Source organism: Aquarana catesbeiana, linkage group LG06 (genome assembly GCF_042186555.1).
Source record: "Aquarana catesbeiana isolate 2022-GZ linkage group LG06, ASM4218655v1, whole genome shotgun sequence".
Classification (NCBI taxonomy): Eukaryota; Metazoa; Chordata; class Amphibia; order Anura; family Ranidae; genus Aquarana; species Aquarana catesbeiana.
In genome coordinates, this window is record NC_133329.1 from 324,588,916 (window position 1) to 324,608,835 (window position 19,920).

General features: G+C 40.7%; 1 protein-coding gene across 1 annotated transcript in view; it reads left to right on the plus strand.

Moving 5' to 3' along the window:
• The window catches only part of CWC22 (CWC22 spliceosome associated protein homolog), a 140,390-nt gene that overhangs the window by 34,743 nt on the left and 85,727 nt on the right, over window positions 1–19,920 (plus strand). The window contains exons 5-7 of the mRNA XM_073633752.1: window positions 5,308–5,436; window positions 15,901–16,069; window positions 16,925–16,978. Coding sequence (XP_073489853.1) covers window positions 5,308–5,436; window positions 15,901–16,069; window positions 16,925–16,978 — 352 coding nt within the window. The remainder of the gene's footprint in view (window positions 1–5,307; window positions 5,437–15,900; window positions 16,070–16,924; window positions 16,979–19,920) is intronic.

The window sequence follows — 19,920 nt, forward strand, 5'->3', positions numbered from 1 at the left end:
CTCTCTACAAGGACTATTAGTGCTTCTTGGGCGGTGCATCACCGGGCCTCTATGGCTCAAATCTGCAAGGCCGCAACCTGGTCTTCAGTCCATACATTCACCAGATTTTATCAGGTGGATGTGGGAAGGCATGAGGATATCGCCTTTGGGCGTAGTGTGCTGCAGGCAGCAGTACGAGGTCCTCAGGTCTGATTACACCCTATTTGTGTGGTCCCCCCCCCCCCCTCAAATAGCATTGCTCTGGGACGTCCCATCAGTAATTACTGAGGCTCTGTGTCCCGTGATGTACGAGAAAGAAAATAGGATTTTTTATAACAGCTTACCTGTAAAATCCTTTTCTTTTGATGTACATCACGGGACACAGAGGTCCCGCCCCCCTTCTAATACACTTATATTGCTTTGCTACAAAACTGAGGTATCCCCAAGAAGGGGAGGGGTTATATAGAGGGTTGAACTTCCTGTCTAGGGTGTGACCAGTGTCTAATCACCTAGTGATACCCTATAACCCATCAGTAATTACTGAGGCTCTGTGTCCCATGATGTACATCAAAAGAAAAGGATTTTACAGGTAAGCTGTTATAAAAAATCCTATTTTTATTCAGTAAAGAAAGAGAGAAATTTGCTGTACCCCTAAACTTGACCCATTAGTCCTAAATCGAACTGACAGCTGCAAAGTTAGGGATGTTTTACACTCAGAGTATTGGTATGGCCCAAAGTTTGTTTATGTGCTTTAATAAATGGATGATTTTACTATTTAGTAATGGTTGATACTGGGAAGGTCATTTCCTGAGTAAATATAAAAGTGGTTACTCCTTTACTATAATAGTATTATTATGGGAGTCATTCAATGACTTTAGTGTTGTGCACATGGTCTATAGGGATGATGAGTTGTAGTTATGGTTGTGTGGATCTTGGAGCTGCATGGATTGTAGGAGTGGCCCGTGGTATGTCTAGTGGTTGACACTCTATTCTGCTCCTTTGTTGGTTCCTCCTGCATGTAGTGCTAGCCATCAGTTCCAGTGTCTAAGGGTGGTCTAGTGTCCATTTATTTTGTGATTGCTTGTTTGTCTGCTTGTTTTTTTTATAGGAGTTCTATAGCCAAAGCATACACTTTCATTTTATAACATTAGCATTGTAATAGCAACACAAGCAGTAGTTTTTCTTGCAGTCCAATATAAGCTTAAAGAGGAACTGCAGTCTGCTCACATAATTTGTAATAAAAAACATCTTTGCCATTCATACATACAGTGATTCTGTACTTGCCAAATATGCTGCAGAAATCTCCCTCCACTGAGTATGGCTGCAGCCATTTTAACTGTGGGCAGCTGAAGTTGCTGCCTGTTCAGTTCCTGGATTTACACACACACACACACACACACACACACACGCGCGCGCGCGCGCACTCTGCTCTGAAGCCCTGCAGCTCTCATTGGCCCTCTTATGACTCCCCCCCCCCCACCCACCCCCCCCCCCTCCCTTCTTGGCAAACTCACCAGAGAGAGAGAGAGCTGTGCATCATGTCACAAGCCTAGGCTTTTTACCAAACAGAAAGTGAAATGTATAAGGTATTTACTGGCAGAAAAAATATATAGTATAGTAAAAAATGTTTTACTATACAAAGTTAAAACAACAAGGGCAGAAGATTTAATAGATGGAAAGTTGAAATGACTGAAGGTCCGCTTTAAATCTCTTTTCATGTTGTGAGTTCTGTCTGTTAGCTATCCTTTTCTGCAATTTCCTGTGTTTCCTGCATGTTTTGCAGCTACTCTCCTTTTACTTTCTAGAGACAACATAGCCCATGATACCTTGCTGCTTGCAAGCACTGATTCCTGTACGGACTCCACCTCCTGAAACTCCTCCTCTCGGCACCTCTGTAGTTCAGAAGGCAGGCTCTGTGAATTCTGTGACACAGCAGTGCCTATATACAGACCTTTTATATCTAGATTTTCTTTTTTAGCATATTATTTTTATATGTTATTTTTATTTTCTGTTGATCTTTTGTAAAAACACAACTAATTGAAATAAGAAACTATGAAGATTTAGTAGTGTGTTAATCACAGGTCAGAAAGGGAATATACAGTGATTGTCTAACTATTTAGCTTTTTATGATCAGGACTAAAAAACAATGCTGTTTTTTTTTTTTTTTTTTTTTTTTTTTTTCCTGTCTTACTGAAGTAAACATGAAATATTTTGTGTCCACTTAACATTATATTTTGGAATGAATGGACTTTCCTTAACAAAAACCACACATGCTGTTTAAAATTCGTTTTGTTTGAAAAAAAAAAATTTCATTCTACTTCTATAAATTTTCTCGTCACTGCAGTCAAAATAAATGTTGATTTGCCCCCATTACTGATTAGCAAATCAAACAAATGTTCTTAAAATGAAAAATTTCAAACACAATTCTACTACTATATGCCCAGCTTAAAGGGGTTGTAAAGGCAGAAGGTTTTTAATTTTTATGCATTCTATGCATTAAAGCGGAGTTCCACCGAAAAAAACAAATAGAAGTCAGCAGCTACAAATACTGCTGACTTTTAATATATGAACACTTACCTGCCCAGGGCGCCCGCCATGTCCTCACCCCAAGCCGTTCTGTCCTTCGGCTCCGGTTGGAGGCGCCGGCATCTTCGGTATAGGAACCAGGAAGTGAAGCCTTGAAGCTTCATAGCCTAGTTCCCTACTACGCATACGCAGTCTCACTGGTCCCTGCTGTCTTCTGGGACCTGTGTGTCTCCCAGAAGACAGCGGGGGGGGGGGGGTGGGGGTGGAGGAGGGGGGGAGGAATCCGAAAAGCGGAAGTTCCATTTTTGGGTGGAACTCTGCCTTAAGATAAAAAAAAAACACTCTGTGTGCAGCAGCCCCCCTAATACTTACCTGAGCCCCATCTCTATCCAGCGATGTCCACGAGTCCCTCGGCCATCAGGGACTCTCCACCCTAGTTGGCTGAGACACAGCAGTGGCGCCATTGGCTCCCGCTGCTGTCAATCAAAGCATCAAACAAAAGTTCAACAATGTAATATCCTTCGAAAAAAAACTAAACTATTTTAACTTTCTGTTACTGAACACTACCAGAGTGCATATGAAGATCACTGTGCAGTTAAAGGAGATGTATGACCAGTGTTTTTTTGGCTATACTTCTATCACAGGAGTGCAGTTAAAGACTAATGTGTCGGCTGACGTCACTTTACAGTTAGGATCCACCCAGATGCCTGAGTCTGTCACTTTCGCCCCCTCCATATCCCAGCGCTCCAGTAGGCACTGGAGGGGCAGAGCAGAGAGCCGCTGACTGCTCACTGAAGACTGAGAACTGAGCGATCAGTGGTCTTTGATCATTCAGTTCTCAGTCTTAGAAGTTTTAAGAAATCCAATACAAATCACTCTAATCCAAATAAATCTAATACAATGGTGAGGTTGTGTGTTACTAGATAATATACAGAGGCCAGGTATTGTAGCCACCATATGGGTGGCATAACTAGGTATCTGATCATTATGTTAACAGAACTTACCGGAAAAATTATTTCTTTCAAAGGCAAACTCTATGGGCTCATTCACATGGGCCTAGAGAGCTGTACATACGTACATATAAATAGAGCGTATTTCTTTGCCCAGATGTCACAGGTATTGCATACAACTGCCTGTGCAAATCAGTGACAGGTTGCAGCTGTAAGCTGGTTACCACACAATTAAGCACTTACATGTATTGAGAGATGGATGTGAGTCTCTGGACACAAGTAGTTGGTATCCAGGGTTAAATTTAAATTCTTAGATGAGTTTTTATTTTATTGTGTATTTTTAAAGGTACACATTTTAACCGCTTGCTGTCCGCTTTTAATAGCAGTTTTACTGCTACAGGGCGACTGCTGTGTGCAGGATCACGTGTATGTATACGTGATCCTGCACTTCCGTGTAGGGGGCATGAATGCATGGCGGCTCGCTCCCACTGTGACTTTTGGCAGGGACGGCAGACTCTATGTCTGCCGGCACCCGCTGATCGTGCTGCAGAACGGCAGTCTGCCTATGTAAACAAGGCAGATTGCCGTCCTGACAGGAGGGAAGGCATGGATCCGGTGTCTCTGCAAAGCAGGGACATGGATACTTGTCTTGCCCTAGTAAAATCACCTTCCACACTATTAAACACTGGTTAGGCACATAGTTAACCCTTTGATTGCTCTGATGATAATCCCTTCCCACCCAGTGTCAGTACAGTGACAGTGCATATTTTTAGCACTGATCACTGTATTAGTGTCACTGGTTCCCAAAAAACTGTCAAAAGTGTCAGTAAAAGTCAGATTTTCCATTGCAGTATCGCAGTCCCGCTGTAAGTCGCTGATCACCGCCATTACTAGTAAAAAACAAACAAATAAAAATTCCATAAATATATCCCAAGGTTTTGTAGGTGCTATAACTTTTGCACAAACCAATCAATATATGCTTATTATTTATTTTTTATTTTTTCTATCAAAAATATGTAGCAGAATACATATTGGCCTAAATTGATAAAGAAATGTGATATTTTTACATTTTTTTTTTTTTATAGCAGAAAGTACAGTTTTTTTGTTTGTTTTTTTCAAAAATGTTGGTATTTTTTTGTTTATAGTGCAAAAAATAAAAAATGAAAGCTCTTTCATTTGTGGGGGAAAAAATGAAATTTTATTTGGGTATAGTGTCGCTCGAGGCCGCAATTGTTAAAGTAATGCAGTGCCAGGCAAAAAATGACCTGCTCATGAAGTGGTTAAGCTGATGTTTTATATATGTATTATTTTATTATCTTTATATCATCTTTTTTTTCACAATAAACATTTTATCTAAGACAAAAGGATTTCCAGAACACTGTGGGTTTTCTAAAGAGAGCACATTGCTAGTTTTCTCCTTTCATGCATGATGCTTCTTGCTGAACCCCTGGTAGGAGTGTTGGGAAGGGAGGGGGGGTGAGTCACTGCTCTGACTCAATGACCTTCATGTATAAAATGTTTGGATTGAGATAAACAAATTTAGGGAGATCTGAAAAGACGCTTAAAGCTCCACCTGCTGATTTAAAAGCAGAATACAGAATATTAATATTGCAATACTTACTCCACGAAATAAATATAATAACACCATTTTATTTTTTAGTTGTGTGTATAATTAATAATAAATGCCAATGCGTACAAAATAACTATAGATTCCCTTTAAGTATTGACAAGTTAAGTAACAACTGTAAGCAAGTCAAGTTATGTCTACAATACTGCTTAATATAAGTACTGAGGTTATATTGTACAATGACTTTGGGTTCTTGTGTGCTAATGCTTTGTTCTTGTTCAACAGCTTAGCTTATCAGAGAATGAGCTGGGAAGCATTAAAGAAGTCAATTAATGGTCTCATTAACAAAGTCAACGTGTCCAACATTGGGAATATTATTCAGGAGATCCTTCAAGAAAACATAATTCGTGGACGGTATGTGTGTTTTTTTTTTTTTTTTTTTGTCAGGTTTTTATTTTTATTTTTAATGTGTTGGTTACAATGTAAAGGTCATACAGATTAAAGCTAAATTTAACTTTTAGTTTAAATCTGCTAAATGCATTTCAAGTGAAACAAAATGTGTTTGTTGTCTTTTAGTTTGTTTGTTTTCTTTCCAGAGCAGCTACAGCCCTGATGGAAAAGCCTGACTTTTGCCAGCAGCTGAAGGGTGGTACCCTTGCTCTCTGTGTGGAAGAAGTAGTCCCTAAGTGGAGGTTCACCATGCCCCAAACTGGGTCAGATCTATAGCTCCGTAATCGGCAAAGCTCATGCTGATTGTAGAACTTTGGCTCTGACCTAGCAGGGAGTGTGTTGGACCTCTACAGAGAGATCACTGCTTCCTCACACACAGCAAGGGTCCCCACTATGGACCATGCTGACGGGGACAGGCTTTTCTTCTCAGGATGTGTCTTCTTTCTAAGGAAAAATGCTCCAGTACTTTGATCATTGTTTGTTTTGATGCACCTATAATGTATTTAGCTAATTTTAAAGTGAAAATTCTACTTGACTTTAAATTTTTATGTCATTGGTATATACAGTGTTTGTGTGTGAATATGTATGTGTATATGTATATGTGTGTGTATATATATATATATATATATATAAAATAAAATAACCGCACATCCATATCTTTAAAACAGAAAACCCTTTTTTTAAGGGCTCATTCTTATGGATGTGCAGTTATTTCCTTTCAGATCCATCATTCTTATTATCCTATGGGCCCATGCGCACAGGTACATTTTGGTCCACCCCTTATAGCTGCATATTCCAAAATTAATTAAATCCTGTATAAAGACTTTGGCTCCATGTGCATAAAGCCTTAAAGCGTTTTACCCCAACACTTCAAATTCTTGATATGTTCCTGCTTTACCATGTACTTGTATGAGAAAGTATCTATTTCTCTTCGCATTGCTTCCTTTGTGTGAAATCCCTGGTGGTGTTGCTAGTGCTATTAAGAACTGACCAAACTAAGCAGGGGAGCACACTGGTCAGTTCTCTAACTATGCTGGGGAACTCAGTGTACTCTCCTCCAATGATCAGACTTGTCCTGACACGCCCCCGCTGCACAGCCATTCACTGGCAAGCTCAGTGTGCTGTTGCTTCAACCAAGGTTTGAAGGAAAGAAAATCACTCGATTTCCCCATCAACACATTTAGTGTTGATAGGGGAATCCTTCCCACTGCGCTATTGTATTCTGACAGTAGGAGGTTTCCCTGCCGTCAGAATACAATTACTGCTGCCAGTGTTCTATCGGAATATCACTACCCATCAGGAAATGCAACAGGAGTGACGTTGCAAACAAAAATGCTTATTGTGCATGCTCTCTGCGTTCCAACATGGCCGCTATGCGTTTCAATAGAATTCCTAATCTGAGAGAACATGAAGGCGGCAGCGGACATCTTGTTACACCCAGGCAAGTCTTCAATTTTACACTTTTTAACAGTTAACTGACCTTTTATATACTGAAATAGACTATTTCACCTCGACCAAGTGAAATAGTCTATTTCACTGTATAATCAGTTTGGCGCTCAGCAGTGCAGAGTGTACCAAGATGGCCGTCGCCACCTTCTACCTGCAGGCTTTTCGCTGCTTTTTAAATGCAACATGAAAACAGTATCACAGATTGAAAAATACTGTATTTGAGTATATAAGGTGAGTTTACTGTTAAAATAAGTGTGTAATTGAAGACTTGCCTGGGTGTAAGAAGATGTCCGCTGCTGCCTTTGTGTTCTGTCCGATTAGGAAACCTATTGGAATGCATGGCGCATGCACTGTAAGGCTTTTTTGCTCAGAACGTCACTTTCTGATGTGTAGCAGTATTCTGACAGGACACAGACTATAATCATATGAAAAAAACAGACAGACTGGTTGTACTGAAGTACATCCATAGACCATAGAGAAAATTGTGATTTCCACTGTCATGCAGTGCAGCGTTAAGGCAGACGAAGGAGAAATCACACTAGCGTGAATAGAGCCTAAAACATTGGAGTATACAAAAGCTTGGTCTTTCATTGGAAGGATTACAGTTAAATGTTGTTCCTGTTTTGGTCGACAAGTTTTGTTTTAGGCAGTCTGTCAATGAAAGGCATACATTTATTGAACTTTCCTTGTGGAAGCATTGTAGTATCATACAGTCTAATGCCCCGTACACACGGTCGGATTTTCCTATGGAAAATGTCCGTTCGGAGCGTGTTGTCGGAAATTCCGACCGTGTGTGGGCTCCATCGGACATTTTCCATCGGATTTTCCGATACACAAAGTTGGAGAGCAGGAGATAAAATTTTCCGACAACAAAATCCGTTGTTGGAAATTCCGATCGTGTGTACACAAATCTGACGGACAAAGTGCCACGCATGCTCAGAATAAATAAAGAGATGAAAGCTATTGGCCACTGCCCCGTTTATAGTCCCGATGTACGTGTTTTACGCCACTGCGTTTAGAACGATCGGATTTTCCGACAACTTTGTGTGACCGTGTGTATGCAAGACAAGTTTGAGCCAACATCCGTTGGAAAAAATCCTAGGATTTTGTTGTCGGAATGTCCGAACAAAGTCCGACTGTGTGTACGCCCTATAAGCATGTTAACCATAACATTTCTTAACAAGATATTTGAGGTCTGTACTTAGTAACTAGTTACTGCAGCAAGGTTACCCGTAGAATTGGAATGTTGTAGGACTTCTTTGGCAACCATTCTGTCTCAGAGGGGTTAATTTACTAAAACTGGAGAATGCAAAATCTGCAGTTCTGCGTAGAAACCAATTGGCTTCCAGGTTTTTTGTCAAAGCTTAATTGAACAAGCTAAAGTTAGAAGCTGATTGGTTACCATGCACAGCTGCACCAGATTTTGCACTCTAGTTTTAGTAAATCAGCCCCAGAGTGTCTGATGAGCATATGGATCCAGATCTTGTACTGCCTTTAGCTTATTTAGGCAGTGTAGAGAACAAGGTAGTGTGCTTATAGGAATGGAAATTAAAAACGCCTACACTGTCTTGAAATCAATAGATTTTTTTTTTTTTACATGCTTTAAAATTATTTGAAGCAAATTTTATTAAATTCCATGAAAAATCAATACACTATATGGCCTTAATTTACAGAAAACAAATTTTATTATGTGAGATGTTTAATTGAAAAGCTGTTTTATGGATGTTTAAGCCTATACAACTTGACCTGTCGGTTCCTCAATATTTCTCACCTAATGACAATTTTCGATGTTGCTGCTTGTCTAGGGATAGCTGTAAGGGATTATCCTCGTGTAGAAAAATGACATTTTTAGTTATGTTCATGAGGGATTTGGCTACATATTGCCTGGCTGGATGTCATATTGCTCTTAAAGACAAGCAATTAAGACATTGTATCCTATTGTATATGATAGACACCACACCATTACTTTAGAAAAAGCAGTATTGTCTTCTAAAACCGCTGATTGTTCTGTTCTAGTACGACCTACACAAGGTCAACCTTTCTGGTAATTCTTCAAACATATTCTTATGCTGAATTAAAGTAATTCTTCAAGCATATTATTGTGTTGTAATGACTGATTGTAACTGAAGTCATATCTCAGACTAACCGTCTGAAACCCATTCCTCCCATCTCCATGTTTTGCCATCCACCGGATCTGTGCTATGTTCTTGGCTTACCTTGTATCTAGTGAACAGTCCGTACACTCCTGTCATGTCTGTGATTTTGTGTTTCAAAATGGTTCAGACATGAAAGCATTTCAAATATTCTTGATCTTCTACAGCTATTGATTAGGGGTTTGTCTTCTGTCAGTTCAGCATGCAGATCAGTTGATGGAGCAGACTTTGAATACGTAAATTAATGGACCACCTTTTAACATGAGCTACAAATATTGAATATAAATAACATGCAACCCAAAGTAGTTTTTATCAAATAAAAGCCGTAAGGGGTAATTAAGGCCTCATGCACACTGGATGTTTTTAACACTGTTGTTAGGAGCATTTGGCTTTTCTTTTTCCTGCCTCTAAATGTCCCTGTATGTTAGTCTGTGTCCATGCACACATTCCTTTAGAGGCAGGAAAAAAACCCACAGCCAATGCGTCCAGGAGCAGCAGACTTTTAACAGAAAAAATGCTTCATGCGCCTAAACATGTCTAAATGCGCCTAAGCGCTAGGCATGTTTAGCACTTGACTGTTAATTCTTTATAATGGTTGTAATAAATTATTATTTTACCAAATTAAATTATTGCCCAAGCAATTGACGCGCCTGAATGCATTCTACGCGTTTACAAGTGTCAAACAGTTTTTTTCTGCCAAAACGCTGATGCCAGGAGGAAAGGAGTGTGCATAGGGCCTAGAGCTGAACGCCTTCAAAACAGTAAATACACAGTTGAAGTCACAGTGTGAATTCTGTTTTACGGTGAGGCTGTTAAAGTGATACTAAAGTCTATGTTATTTTTAACGAAAAAAGAAAACATGTTATACTTACCTGCCCTGTACAGTGGTTTTGCACAGAGCAGCCCAGATATTCCTCTTTTCAAGTCCCTCTTTGGTGCTCCTGATCCATTCTTTTGAGTGCCCCCACAGCAAGCAGTTTGCTTTGGGGCACCCCAGCCGAGCCACAGCTCCCTGTGTCCATTCAGACACGGAGCCGCGGCCCGCCCCTTTTTCTCCCCATTGGCTGACTGACTTTGACAGCAGCGGGAGCCAATGGCAACTCGCTGCTGTCTCAGCCAATGAAAAGGGGAGTTCCCAGGCAGCCGAGACACTCCTGGAACATTGCTGGATCTAGATGGGGCTCAGGTAAGTATTAGGTTGGCGGAGGTGGATTTCTGCACATAGAAGGCTTTTTATCTAATTGCATAAGAAAAAAAACACTGTCTGTGTTACATAGTAAGTTGAATAAAGACACCAGTCCATCCAGTTCAACCTGAGTGAGTGTGTGTGTCTACAATTAACCCTATCCCTGTACATTGCATCTCATTAAGATGCTCATCTATTATATTATTATTTATTTAAGGTACCCATATAACGCCTTCAATTTACCCATACATTGCACACTCACATCAGCCCCTACCGTCAAGGAGCCCACAATCCAAGGTCCCCAACTCACATTCATATAGTAGGGTCAATTTTGGACAGAAGCCAATTAACGTACCAGCATGTCTTTGGAGTGTGGGAGGAAACCCGAGTACCCGGAGGAAACCCACGCAGGCACAGGGAGAACATGCAAACTCCAGACAGGTAGTGTCGTGGTTGGGATTTGAACCAGCAACCCTTTTTACTACTAGGTGAGAGTGCTACCCACTACACCACTGTGCCGCCCCAATGGTGTTGATGGGAGAATCGAGCGCAAATCGCTCCATCTATGGCCAGCTTTAGTAAGTCAAATTCAGGTACCTACGCTAGGTGATTATAAAATTTGCTTTGTGATTTTTTTAATGAGCACAAACATACGTGTTGGTGTTTACCTTGAGATCCGCTTTAAAAATTACTTTCATAAACACGGCAATGTAAATTTCATTTTAAGACTGTACTTTGAAGACCCCTATCATTGTAAGCCACAAAAATATCTCTGAAAGTTTCCTAGATCAACAAATGTTTTATAAATGTAAAGGTTCACGTGAAGGCATCAGACCAAGAAGCAAGTCAGAGTTAAAGCGGTAGTAAACCGCAGTTGTAGAAGAAAAAAAATTCCCTGCCAGGCGATGTCCTAATGTGTTAATATGCAAAATGAAGCCCTCCAGCGCCGCGCTGTCACCCCTGAGAGGGCTTCCATCTTCCCTCGGTCTTCCTTCTGGGTTTGCGGCCTTCGGGTACATGAGTGGCCAGGGGCGCGATGACGTCACTCTCGCGCATGCGCGGGAGCCGCCGTTCACGGCACAGGCTCTGAGGGTCCGGCACAGGCTGCATGCACTCTGAATATCTCCTAAACAGCGCATGTTTAGGAGATATTCACAGTACCTACAGGTAAGCCTTATTATAGGCTTACCTGTAGGTATAAGTGGTGTAACAGAGTTTACTACTACTTTTAATATGCTTTCAGATGTTTCTGACTAGCTTGCTGGTATCTAAGTTGCTTTCAGTTGCCTTTTGAGATGATGGTGTTGCTTCTGGCTTTTTAGTTGCCTTTACATTAACATTGATGAATCAGGGAAGAAAAGCATCTCTAATGCAAATAAAAGTCTCTGTGTAATTGACGTAAATTGTAAAGACAATAAATCCTATAAGTACTGTATATACTCAAGTATAAGCCGAGTTTTTCAGCTCATTTTTTTGTGCTGAAAGTGCCCACCTCGGCTTATACTCGAGTCAAACACTTTTCTGGTGCAAAGAATGACATTTTCCGAACCGACTTTGGGCCCCGTATCTCAGGGCCACCTGGTGCTAGGAACCCCAAATTTGGTGTGCAAACCCAGTGGAACTAGCACTACAACATATCCAAAGCTAGGGGTTCCTAGCACCAAGTGGTCCCGAGACACGGGGCCCCAAATTCGGTTCGGAAAATTCATTCTCTGCTGCAGAAAAGTGCTTGACATTTTCCGAACCGAGTTTGGGGCCCCTTATCTCGGAGCCACTTGATGCTAGGAACCCCTAGCTTTGGATATGTTGTAATGCTAGTTCCACTGGGTTTGTACACCAAATTTGGGGTTCCTAGCACCAGGTGGCCCCGAGATACGGGACCCCAAATTCGGTTTACTGTGTCCATCTATAGCAATGTCATTTCGGGACCCTTTGGGTCCAGAAACCCCAAATTTTGGCTGCAGCTAGAGGGCATCTAGAAACCCTTATCTACTGAGTTTGAAGTTCGGGGGACCTATGGCTGCAAATGGGCACAGTGAGGCTGCAAATGGGCATTGTTGAACCTCTTTTCCACTTACAGTAGCTGCGCATTTCTCACCCTAGGCTTATACTCGAGTCAATAAGTTTTCCCAGTTTTTTGTGGTAAAATTAGGTGCCTCGGCTTATGTTCGGGTAGACTTATACTCGAGTATATACGGTAATTTATGTGGAATTTTGGCACAATGATTACACAGACACCATTCATTTGTCATAAGGATATTTGACACTCTGGATGTGCATTGGACTTTTGATTGTTTTGTTTATTTTTTTAGTTTCATTCATTGCGCTGCACTTACCCCCATTATAATATACAATGATTACACAGTTGTAATATTTGCTTAAAAGCAGGCAGTAGTCGTCTTCTTTTTTTTTTATATTTATTTTATACATACATGTATGTGTTTACAGTCTCCTTAGAACCCAGTCACACTATCTTTATGGTAAAATGCGCCAATACACATTTATTGCATTGGTTCAATGTGGTGCTGTTTATTCTGAATGGCACCCCAACATGTCTTGTGATGGACATGCATTGTGCATGTGCATTCCCATGCGCTGTCAAAAAACATTGGTAGTTTGTGGCAGTGCACCACAACGCTTGTTAGTGTGTTGACGCACAATGCAACGCGTGTCCATCAGCAAGGTGTGATAATGTGCACTTCAGAATTAATGGCACCGCATTACATCATCACAATGAACATGTGTTGCAGCATCATAGTGTAAACAGGCCTTCAGTGCTTTATTAAACAGATTGTAAAGTCAGGTTTTTTTATCTTAATGCATTCTAGGCATTAAGATAAAAAGCCTTCTGTGTGCAGCAGTCCCCCTCAGCCCCCCTTACACTTACCTGAGGTCCCTCTCTGTCCAGCAATGTCCACGAGTGCCTCAACCGTCCAAGATTCTCCCTCCTGATTGGCTGAGAAACAGCAGCGGTACCATTGGCTCCCGCTGCTGTCAAAGTCCGATAGCCAGTCAGGAGAAAGAGGAGGCGGGGCCAGATCGGGGCTCCATCTCTGAATGGACACAGGGAGCTCTAACTCGGCTTGGGTACCCCCATAGCAAGCTACTTGGTGTGGGGGCACTCAGCAGGATGGTGGGGCCAGTATCACAGAAATTCCAAAAATGTGTAAAAATTGTCCGATGTGTCCGCCGCAATATCGCAGTCACGATAAAAATCGCAGATCGCCGCCATTACTAGTAAAAAAAAAAAAATAATAAAAATGCTATAAATCTATCCCCTTATTTTGTAGACGCTATAACTTTTGCGCAAACCAATAAATATATACGCTTATTGCAATATTTTTTACCAAAAATATGTAGAAGAATACATAACGTACTTTGTTTGCCTTTTGTTTAAAAAAAAAAAATAAAAATTTGGATATTTATTATAGCAAAAAGTAAAAAATATTGTGTTTTTTTTCAAACTTGTCACTCTTGTTTTGTTTATAGCACAAGAAATAAAAACCGCAGGGGTGATCAAATACCACCAAAAGAAACCTCTATTAGTGGGGAAAAAACGATAAAAATTTCATTTGGGTACAGTGTTGTATGACCGCGCAATTGTTATTCAAAGTGTGACAGCGCTGAAAGCTGAAAATTGTCTTGGGCAGGAAGGCGGTGAAAATGCCCTGTATGGAAGTGGTTAAAGACTAATGCCCTGTACACACGATCGGAAATTCCGCCAGCAAAAGTCCGATGTGAGCTTTTGGTCGGAAATTCTGACCATGTGTATGCTCCATCGGACTTTTGCTGGCGGAATTCCTGCCAGCAAAAGATTGAGAGCAGGTTCTCTATTTTTCGGTCGGAAAAAGTTCCGATCGTCTGTACCAATTCCGACGCGCAAAATTCCTTCGCATGCTCGGAAACAATTTGGCGCATGCTCCAAAGCATTGAACTTCATTTTCTTGGCTTGTCGTAGTGTTCTACATCACCGCGTTCTTGACGGTTGAATGTTCAGGGAACTTTTGTGTGACCGTGTGTATGCAAGCCAAGCTTGAACGGAATACTGTCGGAAAAAATCATCCAAGATTTTTCCGATGGAAATTCCGCTCATGTGTACGGGGCATAAGCCTTTTTCTGACACTTGTTGCTTACAAGTTAAAATCAGTAATTTTTTGCTAAAAATTTATTTAGAACCTCCAAACATTATATTTCATTTTTTTGGCAGAGACCCTAGAAATAAAACGGTTGCAATATTTTATGTCACACTGTATTTGCGCAGCAATCTTTCAAACACAATTTTTTGGGAAAAAATACACTTCAATGAATAATAATAATAAAAAAAAAAACTAAATAGTACAGATAGCCCAATTTTTTTGTATAATGTGAAAGATGATGTTATGCCACGAAAATCGTGAGAGAATCGTGATCTTTATTCTAAGCAAAAAAATCGTGATTCTCATTTTAGCCAGAATAGTGCAGCTCTAAGGTAATTACCGGTATAACATGTTTATTTTTATAGAGGGAAAAAAACGAGACTTTACAATCACTTTAAGGTGTCATTGATTTCAAAAATTGTTTATTGTTTTATAGTTTTTCAATTATGTAAAATCTGCTTAGTTTATTGCTCCTCTCTCAATGCAAGTGTATTGGTCTGCTCAGACTGAAAAAAATTAGGCTGGTCATAGAGGAGCAGGCATCTCTCCAAGAAAGCCAGATGATATCTTCCCACCACCAAACAGTTTGTTACAGCGGAGATGCTCGGTAGACTATGACACCACTGCGAGTGCTGTACCTCTTTCACTATACGACATACAGTAGAATAATGAAATTACCAGTACCTGCTCATTGGTAATTCTCCATCAATTTGCAAACTGTTCTTGTGATAATGATCGCCAACTGTCTGCAGGTGCAAATTATTGCTGTTAGGGCCAATTCACACCAGTGTGTTTTAGCGCAGCTGTAGAACCCAGTTCAACGGAAGGATGTCTGAAAAGCGGTCATTTCCAATGTGTCCTATTTACATCATGAAATTGCGTTGTGCTAAAATGCAATATGTCAACAGACGTCAAAATGTATGTCAACAGACATCAGCGCACGTTAAAATGTGATGGAAATGTACATGCATTTTAGCGCAAGTCTTTGTGAATTGGCCCCTAAAGAGGAGGTCCAGCCTGGGTGAAAAAAATAAAATGTCCAGAGAGCCCACGATGTCTGCACCCCTGCCGATCTTCGGATCGACTCCTGGGTGCTGCCACCACCATTCCTGGTAAGGGAACCTGGCAGTGAAGCCTTTCGGCTTCACAACTCGGACACTACTGCGCATGCACGATGCGCTTTCTAATTGGCCCGGTGGCGGGGGAAGGAGGAGGGGGCCAAACTTCAGGGCGATCGTGCCGTGGCCCTGTCTCCGGAAGTGGGGAAGGGGACCTGTAAAAAACAGGTCCCAATGCCCCCCTCCCCCCTGAAAGGTGCCAAATGTGGCACTGGAAGGGGGAGGAAGCGTATAAGCGGAAGTTCCACTTTTGGGTGGAACTCCGCTTTAAGGAGAATACTTTCAGGTAGCATTGACATTTATTTTAAGTCAATATTTTTAGTAATAACTCAAAATATCTACTTGCCATAAATGTAGTACACTATTTACTTTTCTCTTCCTTTTAGAGGCTTGCTGTCTAGATCGATCCTTCAAGCTCAGAGTGCATCTCCCATCTTCACCCATGTGTATGCTGCTGTAGTGGCAATCATCAACTCTAAGTTCCCTCAAATAGGGGAATTGATTCTAAAGAGACTTATCCTAAATTTCCGTAAAGGTTACAGGAGGAATGATAAGGTAAGGAACAAACTTAGTTTTTTGTTAGTGTATTGCTAGTGTTTTTCTTGGCTTTTTATAATATTTGATGCTTTTTGTTTTTATGCTTTTTCAGTACTTGATGAATTCCCAAAAGACAGTTGTGAATTTGTTGATTTTATATTTAAGTTATAAAATTATTTTTGGATAAACTAAGATTTTGCCTTTTATTCTTGACATTTTTAAACCAACTCTCACTATTTGCATAATACACTATAAAACTGTAAGGGCACTTTCACACTGAGCCGGGCGTCAGTGGTAAAGCGTGGCACTTTGCCGGCGCTTCCTCAGCGCTGCCCATTGATTTCAATGGGCAGGCATGCTTTAGAAGCGGTGTATACACCGCTCCTAAAGCACCTCAAAGAAGCTGCTTGCAGGACTTTTTTGAGTGTCCTGCCAGCGAACCGCTCCAGTGTGAAAACCCTCGGGCTTTCACATTGGAGTGATAGGAGAGGCTCTTTGCAGGTGCTATTTTTAGCTCTATAGCACCTGTAAAGCGCCTCAGTGTGAACGTGACCTAAGAATGCCTGCTACCTGGAACAGTCAAATGTGACCTTTTCTGTATAAATCTGCACTGAGAACTGATATCTGATTGGTTGGTTGATTGGATGTGAGCAGCGCGAATAATTCTTCTCTGATAAATTTTTATGATGCTTTCAGTCCATTAGTGAGCAAATGTATGCTGGTGAGACACTATTTAACACTCATTGAGTAATATACTGTATGTAACTAATTTCTCCCAAGCCAGCATTCCCAATAGTGTTGCATATTAACATCTAAAAATACTGATTTTCATATCTGGATGAAATAATGTCTATTATTTTTTCTTTCCTACAGCAACTTTGTTTGACGGCTTCAAAATTTGTTGCCCATCTAATCAATCAGAATGTTGTAAGTAAAATTTTGATTTTGTATTTACTGTTTTAATAAGAACGAAATTAAATTTATTACTGTTAACCACTTCAAGACACTTTCATTTTCTTCCTGCCCAGGCTAATTTTCAGCTTTCAGCTCTGTCACACTTTGAATGACAATTGCGCGGTCATGCAACAATGTACCCATATGACATTTTTATAATTTTTTTTTCACACAAATTGAGCTTTCTTTGGGTGGTATTTAATCAGCACTGGCTTTTTTAATTTTTGCTAAGTGAATGAAAAAACACTGAACAGGTTGAAAAAAAACACGCATTTTTCCTTGTTTCTGTTATAAAATTTTGCGAATAAATAATCTTTCTTCATAAATTTAGGCCAAAATGTATTCTGTTACATTTCTTTGGTTAAAATAACCCAAATCAGTGTATATTTTTTTAGTCTGTAGGAAAGTTATAGTCCACAAACTATAGATAGAGATATTTTTGGAAATTTAAGAAATGAAAGAAAAAAAGTTTTGTGTTTTTTTTTTTTTTTTTTTTTCACAATTTTAAAGATTTTCTTTTTACATACTGTCACCAGTGCAATACAGCAGCATCACATAACTGGTGTGGCGTTGATCAGGGATATTGACTGGTGACAGTATCTATAAAAAAAAAATATAAAAAATGTAATTAAAAAAAAAAAAATACTACTCTTTAAGGGGGGGGGGGGGGGGTGAACAGGATTTTTATTTATTTATTTTGTTTTTTTTTTTTACATACTATAATTGCTTATAACTGAATTTTACAATTATAAGCAACCTTTTTTTCTGAATAAAAACTGCTTATTCAGTGTTTACTAATGTGATTGACCACAGCTAATCACATGGCTCAGATGGGCTGTGATTGGCCCTGTCTGTACATTGCAATCACTATGACCAATCACAGAGCTCATCACAATAGTACACAATGAAATGCATAAATCAAAGCCTTTCATTATGTACAGTTGTCATGTGATCTGCTCTGATTGGCCACAGCGATCACATACCGACATCGGGCTGATACAGTGATCTATCATCGGCTGTGTTCTGATGCACGGAGCGATACTGCAGGATGTCATATGACCTCCTACCAGGATAACAGGGCTCCTGCTTGGCCGTCGGGAGCCCTGTAATCCTGAGAGGGAGTTAAAAAGCAATTCTGCCAGTGAAAAAAATTAAATGACACGAACCCTGAAAAAATGTATATTTTTTTTGTGGATCTGCAGGCACTCTTGAGTGTCTAAAGCTTGAAGAGGGACAGTAGAGGAATTCCAGCCTGTATCCTCCGGACCCAGTCATGGCCGCAAAGTCCCCTGCAGGGCCACGGGCTTGGGGATCTAGTTCTTACAAAACTGGGATGTGGGCTTTAATTTGGAGGCAGAGGGTGGTTGCTAGATGGCCATATCTTCTTGATCAGATTAACTGGAAGGTAGTATCTGCTTTTCCCAGACTTTAGGGCTTGGCACACTCCTACAGCAGCCACCACAGGCTGCAAATCCACTCCCTAAAGAGAGAATGATGCCTTTATAGAGAGCTTCCAACCTCTAATCCATGGTACACATGACATTATCCACCAGCAGCGTCCATCCTATTCAAATGGATAATAGCTGGGTCAACGGCTGGTGAACCCCACTTCTTGTTGAATGCTTTCTTCATCAGGCACTGGTGAGCAAACCATTTTGGTAGCAAAAACACCAAGTGAGCCGAATCAGCATATACATCACTTTTTGCAAGAGAGGGTGCACTGAAAAGGTCTTTTTTTTGGCAGCCATCATGACCCAAAACCAGGGACCGAATGGGATGAACATTCAGGTAGTAGTAACTTAGGGTTAGTGCGATGCATCCTCCAGATATCCTGCCTTGGCCTTCTGTGTCTGAGACAACCCTGGACCTTGAGATTCCTCCTGGGAAGACTCGTCTACTGAGGATTCCTGATCCTCGATGGCTTTCCCTACTTCTTCCTCCTCCTGAGGAACTTGTCTCATGCTGCCGCTAAAGGGGAGAAAGTATAGGAGAGTGCTCATGTTTGCTTCCCAGGCTAGTGAGAACTCCTGAGAGCTCATCTCAACAGTCCAGAAATGGCTGCAGGGAATTCTGCCCATGACATGGAGGTTTTTTCCCTTGAAACAGTGGAGATACCAGATCGCAAGTGTGCATTCACCAGAAGGTGCCAGCGTAACCCATGTAGTAATGACTATTGAAGTGTTACTAAACCCACAGCAGTAAATTCTGTATATGCAGAATAGCATGCTTGTTATACTCGCTGTGGAACCTAAGGGGTTAATCCTGTGCAGTGTGTAAAAAAGGCTGTTTGATCCTGTCTTCTCTAATCCTCCCCTTCTTCCACTGTCCCTAAACCATCTGCTGATAGAACAGAGCCTTGGGGGCAACTCTGCACATGCTCAGTTTGGTGCGTATTACTAGAGATTTTATTTTTTTCCTGGAAGAGTACATGTGATCAGCACAGGGGCAATCAGCACTGTCCAGACAGAGGGCTAGGGGTCCTGCATCCTCACAGGACACTCATGGGAGAATGAAAACGCCTCCTACAAGCTTTACCCTGACACTGATAGAAGTCACAAGACTGCTCTAACTGCTGATGAGTTTATATTTGTTAAAACTATTGCTTTTCCATGTTCTGTGTACTGTGGGACACCAGATATAGTGATTGCAGGGTCCTGAGTTTAGTAACACTTTAACACCTCTAAAACCTGTGCTGTACAATTCATAAAGTGTTTATTTTTTTTGTCTACTCTGCATCTGCAGATCAAAGGGATGGGCTTCAAACTGCATATATGTTTTGTTTTTTTATTTGAATAAAATAAAATGCTCCTATTCAATCCCTTATTAATGCTTAGCTTGCCCTAATTAAGTAATTCTTCCCTTTAGTCTAAGTTCATATTGATGCTATTTGACATGTTAAATCACATGCCAAATCG